At 37.6% G+C, this 17,867-nt stretch overlaps 3 protein-coding genes across 7 annotated transcripts; 2 read left to right on the top strand and 1 right to left on the bottom strand.

The window, feature by feature from the left end:
• Window positions 1–1,271: 1,271 nt before the first annotated feature.
• LOC118029099 (polygalacturonase) lies at window positions 1,272–3,776 on the top strand. Its single transcript, XM_035032907.2, has 4 exons — window positions 1,272–2,439; window positions 2,697–2,986; window positions 3,133–3,361; window positions 3,476–3,776. The coding sequence occupies exons 1-4, from the start codon at window positions 2,005–2,007 to the stop codon at window positions 3,692–3,694; spliced, it is 1,173 nt and encodes a 390-aa protein (XP_034888798.1). The 5' UTR covers window positions 1,272–2,004; the 3' UTR covers window positions 3,695–3,776.
• Window positions 3,777–6,190: 2,414 nt separating this feature from the next.
• Window positions 6,191–11,553, top strand: LOC118029112 (ankyrin repeat-containing protein At5g02620). Of its 5 annotated transcripts, none has more exons than XM_073410369.1 (4): window positions 6,191–7,171; window positions 7,232–7,681; window positions 8,818–9,227; window positions 10,083–11,553. In XM_073410369.1, the coding sequence occupies exons 1-4, from the start codon at window positions 7,018–7,020 to the stop codon at window positions 10,938–10,940; spliced, it is 1,872 nt and encodes a 623-aa protein (XP_073266470.1). In that variant the 5' UTR covers window positions 6,191–7,017; the 3' UTR covers window positions 10,941–11,553. The 5 variants fall into 5 exon arrangements, with proteins under 5 accessions (XP_073266470.1, XP_034888814.1, XP_034888816.1 ...); XM_035032923.2 differs by having other exon boundaries at window positions 6,192–6,513; window positions 6,607–7,681; XM_035032925.2 differs by having other exon boundaries at window positions 6,192–6,513; window positions 6,591–7,681.
• Window positions 11,548–17,045, bottom strand: LOC118029113 (type I inositol polyphosphate 5-phosphatase 12-like). The gene is given in 11 exon segments (XM_035032928.1): window positions 11,548–12,190; window positions 12,193–12,286; window positions 12,541–12,901; window positions 12,993–13,116; window positions 13,313–13,580; window positions 13,666–13,968; window positions 14,069–14,153; window positions 14,324–14,448; window positions 14,658–15,471; window positions 15,632–15,884; window positions 16,220–17,045. Coding segments are annotated over 11 exon segments (3,327 nt in total). The 3' UTR covers window positions 11,548–12,116.
• Between the last annotated feature and the right edge of the window lie 822 nt (window positions 17,046–17,867).

Here is a 17,867-nt window from a genome sequence, read left to right as displayed (position 1 = left end):
TCGGCCCAAGTTCATGAAATTGGAATTGAAAAACAACAATCCTGAATGTAGTCGATGCATGTCCTGCTCAAACTGTTTCGTGGACATGGTTGCTTGAAAGGGTTGCTTTTCGTGGTCATTAAATAAATGCTATCAAATCATTGTCAATAGGTCTTGAGTTAATGGGCTCTACAATAATGATCTGATAAATACACATACTCTTTTATTATTATTATTATTATTATTATTAACATGAATAATAAGATCACCTTACGTGACCGTTTGGCACTGTGGTTCAATCTGTTTTTTGAAATATTTTATTTTATTTTTGCTAAACTTAAATGCAGTTTGTACTTTCTGGATCGTTTTGATGTGCTGATATCAAAAATAATTTTTTAAAAAATAAAAAAACATTATTGGCATGCTTTTCGACATGAAAAGCTATTTGAAAAGTAACAGCTACCACACTCTCAAACACCTTCCACGTACATCTTTACTAATTTCACATGCTTTAAAATTAATGATCATATAAATATTTAATAATTATTATATTAATAATCACATGACTTAAACGTAAAATTATAAAAAAAAACAAAATTTTTAATCCTAAATTTTTACTACCGAAACACCTACAAGCTACAAGGTTATAAATATACACACTTAATTGTATTTCAAGGCATTTAATTATCTGGTACGTCCGTACGTACACGGGAATGGATGCTAGCTGGGTGCGTGCGTACCACACCTCCTACCATCTTATCTCTCTAAAAAGCTCCAACTTGAAGCCTTACTTAAGCAACTCCCCCATGTTAATTATATTGTTAATTACTCAACTATAACTACTATCCTTTCAACTGCCCTCCATCGACGTTCTCCTAGATTAAAAAAAACCCTCACGAGGTGCGGCACGGCTGTACGCCTCTAATTTAAAATTGTTTTCGTAATAACGACCATGCTTTAGTTGTTGATTACTAAACCAATAAGGAAAAAAAGACACCTATTTCTAAGCAATTTGGTCCTCGAACAAGAAAAAATCAACCGCCCCCCCGCCCCATCTAGTGGATATATATTGATGTTATCTAATTAAGCCTTAAATATTCAACATTCTTTTCCTTTAAAACCACCCACACACACGTATTGATTAATTAGTAGTGGAAAAGAGAGTACTAGTCAAGAAAAAAACAAAAAAAACCCATCAAAAGGAAGGAAAGAGAATATGACTACTTGACTAGTACTCGTCCAAAATTGAAAGCAAATTATAATGGATCGAGGACTTAATTTCCTTTTTTTTTTAACAATAACGTGATTTTAAGTTGAAATCACATACAAACAAATCCTTATTCTCAGGCTATCACCAATGTAATTCCATCCTCTTTTAAATTAATGATTGGTAGCTATATAGGATATTGAGCTTCAAGATCGGCAACATTCACGGCAGCAGGTCCGTACTCCCTCCGGGTCAATTTCCTCCCCTCCACGCATCACAAAGAAAAAGAGACGGCGGCTATTCCCGTACGACTCTTACACGCAAGGCAACATTATTAACTTATTAAATGTCTCGTCATGTCCTGCCACCACCGTAAGTACCAATCTTGGATCAGAACTTGGAGAGGAAGAACATGGATCTACGCTAATATTAACCAAGCATGGCCGCTCATGCCACAACTAGTTGCCTGTAGAACATCATAATTTACAGTGTGCGCTCAACAAGTTATCACATGGCCAATGTTCATACTTCTTCCCAAGGTGAAGAGTCGTCATAACTTGTAAAAATGCATGTGCCCGTACATATCATCACTACAAGTACATCCGGGGACGTGCGTCTAATGAAAGTTAACGTTTCGTTATTTGATCAAGAGCTGGCGGATGTAAAGCAACCTCAAACGCCTCCCTAGCTATAAATATGTGATCTACCTGCCATTTGTGTATCAACCAACAGGACTGCCTAGCTAGCTAGCTAGATCATAATTAATTCTCCCCTTGAATATTCTTAATAGCGCGCTATACAGCAGAAATCCCTTCGTGATGGCCAAGATTGTTGTTTATTATGTACTACTCTCCTTCTTCTACTCCTTTCAACTGTCAAACGCAGCTTCTACAACCCATAATGTGATCAAGTTTGGTGCAAAACCAGATGGCAAGACTGACGCCACCCAACCCTTTCTGAAGGCATGGTCAGCTGCATGCAGATCCGCTACTCCGTCCACAATTTACGTGCCTAAAGGAAGGTACTTGCTAAAGGCAATAGTGTTTGGGGGTCCGTGCAAGAATAAAATTACGGTTCTGATAGGTGGAACCCTTGTAGCTCCTCCAGATTATCGTGCCCTAGGCAACTCAGGGTACTGGATTTTGTTCATCAAGGTTAATCGAGTGTCTGTCTTTGGAGGCACCCTTGATGCTAAAGGTGCTGGCTTCTGGGCTTGCAGGAAATCTCGACAGAATTGTCCTGTTGGAGCTAGGGTAAGTAAATCTACAAATTAATACAATACTATCTATATATATACACATCCTTCATGCCCAACACAGTGCTTTCATGTGACCAGTCCACCCTTAATATTACGGCCCTTCGTCCATCAATTTTTTCCTGTCTTTCAGCTTAACAAACCTTAACTAAATCAACTATATGCATAAACGTTTTTGTGAAAAATAAAAAGAAAACCAATCCCATAATTCAGTGGTTTATCTCTTAGCATCAAATGACTCTCTTTGCAATGCAGTCGATAACATTCAACTGGGCAAATGACATCCTGATTAGCGGCTTGACGTCTATCAACAGTCAATCAGCTCACCTTGTTATCAACAGCTGCAAGAAAGTTGTGGTCCGAAATGTAAGGACAATTGCACCAGACCAAAGCCCCAACACTGATGGCATTCACGTGCAAGGATCGAACGGAGTTTCAATCACAGGCAGCACACTTCAGACGGGAGATGACTGCATATCAATTGGTCCGGGCACTAGGAACATGCTGATGAGCGGCATTAAGTGTGGCCCTGGACATGGTATCAGGTATATATTATTAATTAACCTCCATGTGTATTGTCTATATACATTATTGATCATCATGGATTGATTGTAGTTTAATTATAATTGCAAGGAGTCCTAGGACGTAAGTAACTGAAGTGGTTCTGATAGATTTGCTGTACCTCTTACAGCATTGGAAGTCTAGGCAAGGAATTCAACGAGGATGGAGTGGAAAACATAATGGTAACAAATTCAGTCTTCAGTGGCTCAGACAATGGTGTAAGGATAAAATCATGGGCCAGACCCAGCAAAGGGTTTGTGAGGAAGGTTGTCTATCAAAACCTGATTATGAAGAATGTTCAGAACCCAATCATCGTCGACCAAAATTATTGCCCTGACAACAAAGGTTGTCCTCGTCAGGTGATTAGTTGCTACAGCATTTTGAATAAGCTAATTAATTATTATCTGATCTTTAGTAAAACCGTGCACGACGAAATCTAATTATTACCGCGTTCCATGTTTAATCTGTAATAGACTTCTGGGGTGAAGATTAGTCAGGTGACATACAAAAACATACAAGGAACATCAGCAACAGCAGAGGCAGTAACATTTGACTGCAGCCCTAGTAATCCATGCAGACGAATCAGATTACAAGACATAAGACTTGCTTACAATAATAAAGCAGCCACATCATCATGCAAGAACGTACGTGGAACAAGCGCTGGAGTGCTCATGCCTGAGAGTTGTGTGTAACAGTTAATAATTGGAATATATAATTAAGATTGATGACCAGTCGGTCCGTATATGCTCAATAAAGCTGATTGTTTCATTTTTAGAAAAAGGAAAATAAAAAGGGTGGTGTTGGTTTAATAACTTGGATTAATTAATTAATGGGTGAAACACACACCATGTGTAAGCTGCTATTAAAGCTAACATGATTGAGTGTGGCAATCATGTTAAAAAAGCAAACCTAATTAAGCCACCTCCTAGGGTTCGAACTCCAATTAATCCATGTATGGTAATTAATCAACTAGGAGCTTTTCGTGAATGAGGTCACTATATATTATATAATATATATTCTGTAAAATCAATGAGAGGGTGCCTAATTAATTAGGAGTGACGTCATCAGGCAGATAGATAGTCTTGGTCAAATGGAAAGTTCTTTCAATCCCTATCCCCTCCAAGTTAGACAGACAGACAGCAGATCGGGGCGGGGGGCGATAGAAGTTTCCTTGGACCATCTTTCTCTTCTAGAAACAGTTTTATGAGCAGACTGAAAACGAAAAAAAAAAAGAAAAGAAAAGCAAAGCAGTCAATGGATCTTGATGTTTCTCTTCTATAATTAATTAGTTGTTTGATACATACATGGCCATGCAAGGGAGACAGACGGCTACAATTAATTTATCTTCATCTCCCAGAATACTAGCTTGCTAGCTAGCTACTGACAATTTCTTCTTGGTCAAATCTTGAATATCTTTGCGATTAATTTGCTCTCAGTACCTTTGATCAAGTTAGTTTTGCTAAGGCAGTATATATGTGTATTATATATATCATCAGATGCTCTAATCCAGGAAGGACCATATGATGCTATAAGTTCTTCTGTTTTCACTAGTTAATTAGATAACAAGCAAGCAGCAGTAAATGTTGACATTAATATATATATGAGAGCTGGTTTTGTGCATCTGGTATATATATATATTGTCTACATCTAGCTAACAGTTGATTTCAGAGGTGAAATGGCTTACCCATCGGTCAAATTGTGTGTGTGTGTGTGTGTGTATGTGCGCTCTACAACTAAATCCTAATTACTGATAAGGTCTTTTTTACAAGTCACCGTCTCTGAACAAACTTTAAAAATGGGTATTTGTGATATAAACGAGTTTTCTGTAAACTGTGTTGTTCAGGCATGCAAATTCTATCTTTTTTGGACGCGGTCAACAAAGAAAGAAACAAGATAAGATCTGCTCATCGTTTGATCTTTCTATAAATAACACGAGCCAAATCGGTCGGTGAAGGGGCTAGATCGGGCCATCAACGTACAGAAGAATCACGCGTGTTTTTGTTTTTCGGTCAACGCTAGTGTGGCTAGTGGGTGCCGCCCACCCCTGCCGTCCAAAAAATTTCTACAAGTTTATTTCATAGTATAGTTATTTTTTAAATAATATTTTATATTAAAATATATATTAATAATATTTTTTTATTTTTAAAAAATATTTTTAATATTAACACATCAAAATAATTTAAAAACATTAAAAAAAATTAATAAAAAAATAAAAAAAAAATTAATTTTTTTTAAATATTTTTAAAATAGAGAAAAAAACAATCCAAGTGTTTTTGTATGTTTATGGTGTTGAAAATTAGGGCGTCCTAATAATTGTTTGAATGCCCGCCCCCCTTGTTTTGGTTCCCCACGCAAGATATTTAACGGCCATGAAAATCTTTTATGGCTGGAAAAACAAATATTTTACATGTAAATATCTTACGATAAAAAATATATTTTAAAAAATAAATATAAAAAAACTTGAAAAATATTTTTCTATAAAATATCTTCACACACTCCTGCAAACGAGAAGATTTACTGGGTAGATGCAGCAGAGCCATAGAATTGCTTTCCCTTCCTAAGGTGGTAAAAAAATGGAACTCAATCTTATTTTTTTTTTTTAAACCATGAGGGTAAATATCACCAAAATATTAAGTTTATAGATGAAAGATCATTAAGTGCCTCTGACTAGGAGAATCTTAGACTTGAATTTGTAACATTATTTAAAATTGTAAAAAAAAATACACATCATTTCAAATAATATATCTATATGGTTATTAATAATTAATGATATCTTGTAAAAATCATCAAGAGGTATTATAGTGTAAAATATTTTTTACTTTATAAATATATTAAAAAAATTCTTTTTAGATTTTTTTATTTTTAATATCTACATATTAAAATTATATAAAAAAAAAACTAAGAAAAGATATCTTTTTAAAATAAAATTATTTTTAAAATGCATCTAAACCCATATAAAAATGTAATACCAATTAAAAATTAATGTAGTGTTTAATAGTCTGGTAATAATTATTTTTTAAAATATTTTTAAATTAAAAATATATTAAAATATTTTTTTTATTTTTAAAAATTTATTTTTAATATCTACATATCAAAATAATTTAAAATATAATTAAATTATAAAAACAAATCCTATCTCATCCCCAAATAAAATAAAATAATTAATTCATTCAAGTTTAGTACAAGAAAAATACTTTTCTCTCTCTGTATTGAATACAGTTTGAGCTTTTAGGCTTTCTTTCATTATCGCAAGTATAAATAAAGCAGCCACTAGTAAATCAACAAAAAGATTCCATTTTTCAGCTGTTCACTTAAAATAAAAGCATCCTTGGAGAGAGAACATGAAAAAAGCAGCTGGTTGCTGATGATATTTTGTCCCTTCCAGCTTCTAGTTGTCAAAACAAGTTAGATTTTGTCGAGCTTCTTGGAAATCACTTGCTGGGGTTTTGATATTTTATATTGTGGTGGAAGTTGAAAGTTTCAGTTTTTGGGATTTCATTTCTCACGTCAGGTATTGAATTTTAACTCTCTGGGTTTTCTGTATTTGATTGATTGATTGATTATCATCTTGACAAGTAAGAAAGAAAGTGTTGAAAATGTACAGTGGATGGATGCTGTTCAGTTTGGCTTATCAAAGTTCGAGACTTTATCACCCCCAAGAAGTTGGTGACCGTTTCTTGTAAGTTTGGGGACTGGGTTTTCAAGTATATACAGTAACTGTTATTATTCTCAAGGATAAGATAAGACTGAGATTTGTGTGAAATTCATGCTTGATCGTGGTGAAATGGAATTGAGTTCTTGGCTTTAGAATCATAGAATCGAGATTTAGAGTATGCTAAAGGAAGTGTTTTTTGTTTGAGAGTTGCTTATTACTGGGGATTTTTGTGCATGACCATTTTGAAAGGAAAGTAATTTCTGGGTTTCAAAATTAAAGAATCAAGGTTTCAGTTAGAAGCAAGGGATTAAAAATTTTGAAGTTGATTGATAAGTCTGTGAGATACCGTGTGTGATCACCATGAAGAAACAAAGCAGCTTCAATGGAAGAATTATGGAAAGGCAGCGGAGTTTCAGCGGAGTAACTGACAAAAAGAAAGTGTTTGAAAAGCAAGTGAGTTTTCAAGGAATACCAGATAAACAGAAAGTGATGGAAAAACACCCCAGTTTTCTAGGTGTAGCAGAAAATGGGTCAGCTTCTCATAGAGTGATGGAAAAACACCCCAGTTTTCTAGGTGTAGCAGAAAATGGGGCAGCTTCTCTTAGAGTGATGGAAAAACACCCCAGTTTTCGTGGAGTGGAGAAGGGTTTTCGTGGATTTCTGGATAAACAGAAGAGTTTTCGTGTAGTGATGGAGAGACAACTTAGTTTTATTGGTGGTGGTGAGAGGAAAAAGACTAAAGATTCACCTGGAAAGCGAGGTGACTCACAGATTCATTTGGCAGCACGTACTGGGAATTTGAGTAGAGTTAGAGAGATCCTTCAGAATTCTGATGGTAATGATTTGAAGGTTCTGTTGGCAATGCAGAATCATGAAGGAGAAACTCCTCTTTATGCAGCTGCAGAGAATGGGCATGCTGAGGTTGTTGCTGAAATGCTCGAATCCATGGACCTGGAGACTGCATCTATTGCAGCTAGGAATGGGTATGATCCATTCCATGTGGCTGCAAAGCAGGGTCATCTTGGTAAGAAATCATTAACATCTTGATGGTATGTTTTTTATTAACAGTTGTTAACTCACTTGAACTGACGAAACGGCTCCATTCTTTCCATGTATCATTTTTCCTATGATTTAATCTCATTCTTTGCATGTTATCAAATACTTTCATGTATTGACAAGAGAAAAAGTCCTCAATTAAGTACTATGCATATCATGTCCAGAAGATACTAGAATCCCCCAATTTCATGAGATATGTCAAGTGTTTTTCATGAGCTGCATAGATTTTGGTTCGGGGGGTGTTTGAAAGTATAGTAGCAGTTGCTTTTCAAAGTGTTTTTCATTTACAAATGCATTAAAATAATGTTTTTTTTTAAATTTTTTTTGACATTGGCAAATCAAAATGATCAGAAAACATAAAAAAAAAAAATTTAAGAAAAAATTGAATTTTGGCCATCCTCCATTTGGGCCACAATCCAAAATGGGGGCTTAGTATGTCACAGGGTTAATTTCTCATTGAAACTTTTCAGCTTCTATGCAGCAGCCTAGTCCTCTACTAGACTCAGCCTTTTCTCTTTCTATAAACTCATATTTGTCTAGCAACTACGTGTTTCCACTCTCCTAGAGGTTTCCCCACACTCTCTCCTGTTATGAGGCAAGCGTAACACATTAGTAGAAAGGATGCAATGTATACAAAGCACACAAATTATTATAGGAAACAATTACAACCTTTATTAATCTCAACAACAAGGGAAATACACAAATCTATATGTGTGTGCGCGATGCACAAAACTTGCATGCTATACTCCCAAGTTAGCATCCCACACTTCTCTTTTTTCTTAGGAATCTTTCTAACATTGTTTCTTTTCCATCAGAAACTTAACTTGAGCATTAGGGTCAAACTCATTGGGGACAGTAACATGAATCCTTTTCCTCCATGCTGCAGATCTCAGCTGATTTGTTTTTTGTATGATGTTGCTAGAGTTTTGCATTGACTATGAACCTACTGCATATCTTTTTTTTATCTGATATTGAGACCAGAGGCTGTGTTGAGATGTAAAACAAGACAAACAAATTTTTTGCATTGGCTATCTGCAATGCAAGATAAAATGTTCTGCTTAAAAAAATTTTGGTTGTCACTTCTAATTTTCTTGAACTTTGCAGATGTCTTGAGGAAGCTTTTGGGTGTATTCCCCAACTTGGCCATGACAACTGATTCATCATGTACAACTGCTCTACACACTGCTGCAACTCAAGGGCACATTGATGTGGTCAATCTTCTTTTAGAAACAGATGCAAATCTTGTTAAGATTGCACGGAATAATGGTAAGACTGTCCTCCATTCAGCTGCAAGGATGGGGCACTTGGAAGTTGTGAGGTCTCTCCTAATCAAGGATTCAAGCACTGCTTTTAGGATCGATAAAAAAGGACAAACTGCATTGCACATGGCTGTGAAAGGGCAAAATGAGGAAATTGTGCTGGAATTGCTAAAACCTGACCCCTCTGTTATGCATGTGGAAGACAATAAGGGAAACACAGCATTGCATGTTGCAATAAAGAAAGGGCGTGCTCAGGTACTTCCTCATTTCTTTATCTCTCACCCTTTCTTATTGAGTTAGTTACATGTCTCAGAGACTATAGCGATGCAGGATGTGTTCCTTGATGAAGTCTGTTTCATCATAAGCATCCTGTAGTGAGACATATATTGTTGATGCATGAACTCTGGTGATCATTACAACTTAGGGTCTCTATAGACAACACAAAAACTTTTGGTGGATTCGTTATGATTATGGCTCTAGTTGCACAGTAACTGTTGACCATCATATCCTTGATAAGGTTTATCCTCTCATTTTATGTTAAATCCAAACAACTTTCAGAAACGATGAAATGCATTATATGTGACTTTTATTTTTTTATGTTCAACACTCCATTTCTCAAACAGTGTTGGAAATGATTTGCATAAATGATGTCAAAAATTGATCGTTTGGAAAAATGTTATGGAGTTGGCTATTAATTGCATTTTCTGTTTTTGAAATATGGATTTTCAATGAAAACCTCAGGTATTTATTGTATGATGCACAGAACGGATTTTAAGGAGAAACCTTGTAATATCTTATATCCCTGTTGAAAGAAGTGATTTCTTCTGCTTGAGACATTTTGGAAAGTTGACTGATTGAGGAATGAAAACAATGTCAAAGGAGACTCTTACTGTAAATAACTTCAACAGATAATTGTGGGTGGAGTATCTTGGGGCTATGATTTGACAAAAATTAAACTATTTATAATGGCATTATTGGATCTTATGTTGTAACCAGATAACATCATGTTTTCTTCACTTGCCTCTTAGTTCTTGTTTTTTCTTTTTCATCTAGTCTAAAGAATTTATATTTGTTTGGCAACATTCATTGAGATTCATCATTTAATTGCAGAATGTACGTTGTCTGTTATCAGTCGAGGGTGTTAACATCAATGCTATTAACAAAGCTGGAGAGACCCCACTAGACATTGCCGAAAAACTTGGGGTTCAAGACCTTGTATACATTTTGAAGGAAGCAGGGGCTAACAATTCCAAAGACTGTGGAAAGCCACCGAGTTCAGCAAAGCAACTAAAGCAGACTGTCAGTGCCATAAAACATGATGTCCAGTCCCAGCTCCAACAGACCCGTCAAACTGGCTTCAAGGTGCAGAAAATTGCCAAGAAGCTGAAGAAGCTACACATTAGTGGCCTCAACAATGCTATAAATAATGCAACAATTGTTGCGGTTCTCATTGCTACAGTTGCTTTTGCAGCCATTTTCACTGTGCCTGGCCAGTATGTTGAGGAGAAAACTGATGGGGCAGCAATTGGGCAAGCCAATGTAGCAAGAAATCCTGCTTTCTTAGTCTTCATCATATTTGACAGCCTGGCATTATTCATCTCACTGGCTGTCGTCGTGGTCCAAACATCTGTTGTTGTGATTGAACAAAAGGGAAAGAAGCAGCTTGTGTTTATTATTAACAAACTCATGTGGCTCGCTTGCCTCTTCATTTCAGCAGCCTTTATTTCTCTTACTTATGTGGTGGTGGGTAAGAAATTCAGGTGGCTTGCTATCTATGCAACAGTCCTTGGTGGCATAATCATGCTCGCTACAATTGGCTCCATGTGCTATTTTGTCATTTTACATAGGATGGAGGAGTCATCTTTAAGGAATATAAGGAGAGAAAGTCGGTCCCGTTCTTATTCTTTGTCCGCGGCATCAGATCAAGAGATTTTGAACAGTGAATGTAAGAGGATGTATGCACTCTAAAGACATTAGAATATGGAGAGCTGAAACCAGGACTCTATGACTATTATCTCACTCTATATATGAAATTGCTACGCTCACTCTCTGGTGGTTATAGAATTTGATGTCAGAAGTGGAGCTAAGGTGGTGTTGATTTACTAAATAATGCTTTGAGATGAACATAACACTCAGCAATCGAGAGGAAGCCACTCTTCTTCTCATTCTGGCTGTACATGGACCTCTGAGAAAGCTTCCTCAACACGATTTTGGTTTCCTTCTGCAGGTTTCTTTGTGGTTCCCTATTGGATGAGCTCAGATCTGGTGTGAATCTGAGTTTGATGGTTTCTTACAGATTCGATTGAAGCTCAAAGCAGGTATGAAGATGCCAATGACTGATGCTGTACAAGGGTCTGCTTGAATTTTATGCGTAGTATGTAGAAAATGTAGTAATAACAGGATCCATCTAATTAATGGAGAAAAGCTTTACATCCCTGTTTTGATTGTATTCAGTTTAGATGGAAAATTTCTTTTGCGTAAATTTAGTCTACCAAGTAAACTGAAAAGGTTGTTCTACAATGGAAGGATTTACAAACTCCAGCTATTAAATGCTAGAGCATTCATGCTCATTTAGCTCCTAGCTCTTAATCTGCTACTACAGGTGAAAACAAAACTCCAAATAGTTCCAAGCTTACAAAACGAGAACTGGCATTTGGAAAATTGCAACATTGTTACTGCAATCTTCAGAAAAACTATTGAGTACAATATGCTTTGATTTGATTACAGTGCTCGAGTTTTTTCTTTTCTTAGGAAAAGAATGAGATAAAGGATTCTCACCAGAGATCAACATATGCAAGCCATCATAAACAAAAGGAACCTGTTCTCAACATGATGAAATGGAAACCATTCTCCATGAGTGTATACATTGAAGACTTAATGACTTGGTATCGGATCAAGCATCCTCAATGCTGCTTCCAGGTGATGTCAACAAGTCCTGCCCGTTTCTACAAGACCTCACTATAGCTTCAAAAGTTTCGGAAATCATCAACCATATCAGAGGAACCGCTTAGTTGCCTAAGGTCAGACCGGTGAACTGAGCCTCCTTTTCCTCTCCAAGAATTGTTTGATTTGGAGTCGATGCGCACTGTCTTGGCTGAGTAGCAGTGTCGAACAACGATTTGGTGACTTTGTGTCTCCGTTCTATTACTGCCTTGGATATTCACAGACAATGTAGCTTCCTTGTCTCGTGTGTCTTCGGACCACCAGTTTTGTGGGATTCCATCAACTAACTCTTCTAAGGAACGGAAATCTTCATGATGTACTGCGATCTCCACGAAGTGGTCTTGTTTAATTATGCCTGCTGCTGGTGTTACCTGAAACCAGACACAGGAAAGAAGCTACTTCAGAATGAAACGAAAAGTTTCATTTGAATCAGATAGTATGAAGGTAAACTCTTCAAGATTAATAGTTACAGTAGATCATTCTGGATGAAATGTCCTTGTTACGTTGCCATCCAGCTTGCTGGCCGTGCATGGAGTGAATACTGCTGTGTGGCTTGGGTTCAGGGCAGTTAATTTTACAACCTGATTCTATCAACTTGTATCAAGTTTAAAAAATAGTAAATTACCTCGAGCCATCTTGGAAAGCCAAACAAACCCCGTGAATGGTAAGTGTTTTCCTCTCTGTCGTCGCTGACAGTGCACACACCTTCGCAGGTAATTCTGAATATGGCTTTTTCCTTAACATCCTTGTTGGTGATTCGAAAGACGACTGTGTCCTGGCTTTGAAGGCGAATGTTGTTGGTGCTTATAGCGGTTTCTGGCACATGAGGTAATTGTTCGAGGATAGACCTTACTTTCTCATTAGACCTGATCACTTCTCCAAATTCTTGTCTCCTCACTGATCTATCAACATGGGCAACTTGAACATGGAACTTGCAGCGGACAGGTTTGTGATCACTCTCTATGACATCCATGCAAGCTTCATACCTTTTGAACATGAAGATCAAATATCAGAGCTATGCAGAATTGCTTGTAAGGGGGAAGGGAAGCATCAAAATTATCCTACTGTGAAACCTACTGTATAATTGATGAGACTACAGGGCAGTCTAAACTGCAATCAGACACTGGAGCTGATCGATTGTCACGGTATATTATCCTGTCACACCAAGCTGGAATGCGTTTTTTCTCCCCGGAATCGTATCCTGTGGATAATACACATGATAAAAGTTGAATGATATATCAGAATATTTTGCTTGATAAAAAGGAATAGAATTCAGAGGCAAACTCAATCAAGGTAATCTGTTTAAGATTTTCAAACAAGCCTAAGCTCATTTCCAGTACTGTGAACCGTCTTAACTAAGGGAAGCCAAAACTTCTACCATTTCTTCGAAATTATACCTGCTAAACCTGGTTGGTGTCTCGCAAACTTGTAAGTAGGAGGGAATGCAATGATTGCCTCACGCATTCCTTGAAAAACTTTCCCTGCCTGCATCTCTGCTCTGAGCTGATCCTTTTCTCTAAGCCAATCAAAGCTTCTTTGTGAAACAAAATCTCTTGCTTCATCATATGATATACCAAAAAGCCGATAATTAAAATCACCAAGAAACACCACCATATCTGCTTCAGCTAAATCAAGCCTTGATTCTTCATGGGTTGTACTTGCAGCCTGTGAAGCCCCAACACCTTGTAACTCATAGGTCATACCCAATAAAGATTATCCTAGAAACTATAAAAGGGTCATTAGAACGTACATGAGTACCCTTAACCGTGTGACTGGCAGTTGAGACACCAGCTGCAATAGATAGGACCAGTGGGAAGCCAGAAACATAAAGCATCCAAAATAAAAATGTGGAGAAGGCAAGAACGCAACACAAAAACAGGAATCGCACCATACCAGCTGCCGTAACATTTGATGACCGACCAAAGGCCATGTTTCGAAAAATATGATCAAAATCAGCATTGCGCCTATTGACTGCTTCCAAATGTGCAGCCAAGTGACAGTTAACAAAGCACATTATCCTGTCAAGAACTCTAATTCTCAAACCTACACCTCCCTGCGAGGACAGATTAGTCAGCAATGCCAAAAAAATGGCGCACAGCAAATGAAATGGTTTTATATTGGCGATAAAGCACTAAGAAGATAGACATGCGAACCTTATTACCAATTGCACGTCCAAAGCCACAAGGAACTGCTGCAGCATCAACATCACCAACATGTTTTCTGAGATTCTTTCTTACCCTAATTGAGAACTCAAAATATCAGATGTAATAAACTATAAAAGTGATGATCCCTTAGGGCACGAAGACAGGATTAAGATGACACTTCAAAGGAAGGAAAGACTAACTGGGAGCTTTCTCGTGAAAATAAGAGGTTAAATATGAAACACAAATTAAAGTTAAATTTCTTACCAAAGAGATATGAGCAAGCCTGCAAGCTGCCTGGAACCCATACGTTCAAAAGTCTTTCCTTCATCTAAGGCTTTTCCTATATTGTCCAGCCACCAGTGCCCAATGGCACTCCCTTCAAGTCCTACCTACAAACAAGCAGCAAACAAAATAATGTGCAGAACAACATAGACAAAATCCAGAGTGTTGATTTTTCTGAACTCTAGGATGTTTATCTGGAATCAATATTTGTGATTAAACAACTAAGAATTCACTCAAGCATCTCTCTCTGCGTGTATTCATTGTACACTAACTTTTCATGATCCATTCCAATGAAAGTAAACCAACTTGATCTTACAGTTTCTTTTGCTGCAGACATGGCAAGAAAACCCGCACCCATCTCTACTTCTTGTAATCCAACAACAATAATGCCGACGTCTGATGCAGCAGAACCTAACCATGCTTTAAGGGCGTCCTGGGATGCTCTTCCTTGACCGACATTCCATGTACCGACTAAAATTCTGAAACTGTTCCGTCTTGTATACTCTAGTTCTCTCGATGCCACTTCTGATCGTATTATGCTGTCAATAGGTCCTGGGGATGCAATACTCCATCCACGTATGCCACCATGATTTGCCAGGCTAAAAACATATCCATTTCCGACTGCCATTTTTAGCACAGGATTACTGTGAGCAACCCATGCAGAAATCATTTTCCCCTCCAGGTCCAATACTTGGATCATACCGCTCACATAGCCAACATATATCAGTGTTCCGAAAGTGCAAAAACATTGCACAGCAGAAGAATGATGACTGAATTCTTGTAAACGATTTCCATTCTCATCCCACTGCACAAGAAGGCCATCGGAACATCCAGTCCAGATCATTCCATCAATAGTCAGCACAAGTGCTTCTGTTCTCTTGGTATCGTCTACAAATGCTCCTGCTCCCCTGGTTGCAACTCGGCGAACAGCGTCTGCTGCTCCCATTATAGCATTACGTGAACGTTGCAGAAAGCCCCCGGATTTCTCCTTTTTTGATGGGTGTACAAATTTTACCTTCATCTCATTTTCTACTGGCTGATCTTGCTGTTGCACTGACGGCAGTTCAGCTCGATTCTCAATTTGGCCCTCGGTATTGAATACCTTCACGAGCTCCTTTGTACGAGCATCCCTGCAGAAATGTAATGCTTATAAAGCTTCACGAGTAAAATTTAAGAAACTTGTGGCCGAGGCATAGCCTAATGGCATCCTCAATCCCCCAAAACTGAACAGTTATCGAAATTTTTTAAAGAACGCATGACATTCTAGGAAGTTCAGAGAGAAAACAATACCAAATAGAGAAGGAAAGAGGCTGAGCACACCAAATTTTAGCTCTAACATTGTCAGCTAACAAGCACTTTACATCTGAAGAAGATATGCTACAGGCACCATTTACAGTGACTTGGCTCCTGAGGTCAATGCAAGCCCTCTCCACCAACAAAGCAGCCATGTGCTTTTCCTCTGATGAAAGAGAGAGAGATTTCTCAATGACATCCCATTGCCAAATCCTAATAACACCATTCTCAGAACCTGACCACAGATCACCTACATGTGTCAAAGCACAACAAATTTGAAGTTAGAGCCATGAAAAGCAAAAACATGCCAAATTTATCAAAAGTTTTGGCAAGTATAACGGATAAGAAATGAGTACCAAGATACTGTAAGTACTCAACAACATTAATTGACGACAGTGATTAATCAAAGATCATGAAATGAGATTAATTGACAATAACTCGTGTCTTTCCCTAGAATTTTTTAATCATATTTCAGATGCCATGTCTTAGCCCTACATAACCCCCAAGAACATAATTTAATATTAGACTGAAATCTAATTACCATTTTCCAAAAGCAATATAATAAAATTAAGAAAGCTGGCTTACCATAAGAACTCATAACTATAGAAAGAACAGGACCCTTATGAGCCTGCCATGATAATCCTTCCTTAAAATGAGAATTAGCATCGTCCAAATGTTGATCCATTTTCCAAGATCTAATCTTCCCATCTTTATGCCCACTCCAAACCAATCTATTAGCACTGTCAGCCATTAAACACAATGTAGGAGAGGTATTCGCCGACTCATAAAATGGTGCAGCATCTTCATCACCTCGTCTCACTCTCCCACCTAAACCCCAACCAGCCTCGTATGCATTCTCAAAACTCCAAAACCTTACCCCACACTCCTGACCAGCCCATAACTGTTTGTCGGTACAAGCAATGTTTCTCAAAAACTTCCCCACTTGAGTTTCTCTTAAAGGATGTGGCCTAAGTTCTAGACAAGGTGGCCGTCCACCGTGCATGGCTGAACGTGCGGGATACTTAAAGATTCCGGTCCCACTTCCATTTCCAATGAACTCAGGCAATGGTTGGAATTGCTTGAGTTGATCATCGTGAGCACCAACAAAGAAATCTTCACCGCTGGCACCGCGAGAACGAGTGGTGTTAGAAGGAGAAGAGGAATGAGGGAAGAATTCATCGTCAGAGGAAGAGACGTCAAAGAAACTTTCAGAAACCACAGGCATAGGGATGTCATCAAGGCTGTGTTTTCTACCTTTGTGGTGTCTTTTAGCAGTAGGTCCTGAAGAGGTGGCACGGAGCTGCTGGCTATAAGAATGGATATTTCGCGGGGGTGGAGGGACAGGAGATAGGCCTTGTAAAGCTTTTTTATCTTCATCTTCAAAAATGTCATTGTTTCTATCATGATCCATTGATGACCATGAAGATGGTGGTGTACATATATATATATATATATATATATATATATATATATATATATATATATATATATATATTTTGATGAGATCAGATATAAGTAAATATTCAAAAGAAAAGTTGAAAAGGTTGAAAGGAGAAGGAGGAGGAGGAGGGAGGAGGAAGGAGGAGGAGGAGGAGGAGAAGGAAGAAGAAGAAGAAGAATGAGTCTAAAGGAAAGGATCCGAAGGAGAAGGAAAGAGGAGAGCACGTTGGGGTGTTGTTCAAGAGGAAGAGGCAGGTAGACAGAAAATAGAGAGAGCGAAGAGTTAGGCATATTATGCTGGTCAGCGTAACGACAGGAATGCTGGCATTGCTTTCCAGGGCCTCTTACAGATATACAATTAGATGTGAAATTAAATTAAGGTTGTTTAATTATTTGTTTATTTCTTACACTGACTTATCCTCTCTCCCAACTTGGTGATCATAAGAATGATCGCACAGGAGGGTGTGATTAAAAAACAAATTATAAATTTAGCATTACATTACATCACATCAAAATATTTGTTTTGCAGGTCAGCACTAGATAATTTGGAAGATGGTAATGAATTTTATGGCATGGCATTTGTATTAAGAAGGAGCAAAACCATTAGCCATTGGGGATGATAAGGATGTAGAATTTGTTCTATCAGCAAGAGCATCATATATTTTAAGCTAGATAATTCTTTTGGAACCATAATAAGCATAACCAGGATAATCCATATCCTATCCAACGATGTAAGAACCCTTAGGATTTCCCAATTTATTCTCAAGAACATGTGATTTTGAAATTTAGTGTG

This window comes from Populus alba, chromosome 7, assembly GCF_005239225.2.
Source record: "Populus alba chromosome 7, ASM523922v2, whole genome shotgun sequence".
In the NCBI taxonomy this organism is placed as follows: domain Eukaryota; kingdom Viridiplantae; phylum Streptophyta; class Magnoliopsida; order Malpighiales; family Salicaceae; genus Populus; species Populus alba.
The sequence above is the reverse complement of the archived record's forward strand: the minus strand, read 5'-3'. Positions and strand labels throughout refer to the sequence as shown.

What these genes read in the sequence shown, in the direction of transcription:
- LOC118029099 (XM_035032907.2), top strand. Translation starts at nt 2,005, where the DNA reads ATGGCCAAGATTGTTGTTTATTATGTACTACTCTCCTTCTTCTACTCC. An exon ending in GGCCCTGGACATGGTATCAG is followed by an intron (nt 2,987 to 3,132) that starts GTATATATTATT and finishes TACCTCTTACAG; the next exon opens with CATTGGAAGTCTAGGCAAGG. An exon ending in ACAAAGGTTGTCCTCGTCAG is followed by an intron (nt 3,362 to 3,475) that starts GTGATTAGTTGC and finishes AATCTGTAATAG; the next exon opens with ACTTCTGGGGTGAAGATTAG.
- LOC118029112 (XM_035032923.2), top strand. Translation starts at nt 7,018, where the DNA reads ATGAAGAAACAAAGCAGCTTCAATGGAAGAATTATGGAAAGGCAGCGG. An exon ending in TGCAAAGCAGGGTCATCTTG is followed by an intron (nt 7,682 to 8,817) that starts GTAAGAAATCAT and finishes TGAACTTTGCAG; the next exon opens with ATGTCTTGAGGAAGCTTTTG. An exon ending in TAAAGAAAGGGCGTGCTCAG is followed by an intron (nt 9,228 to 10,082) that starts GTACTTCCTCAT and finishes ATTTAATTGCAG; the next exon opens with AATGTACGTTGTCTGTTATC.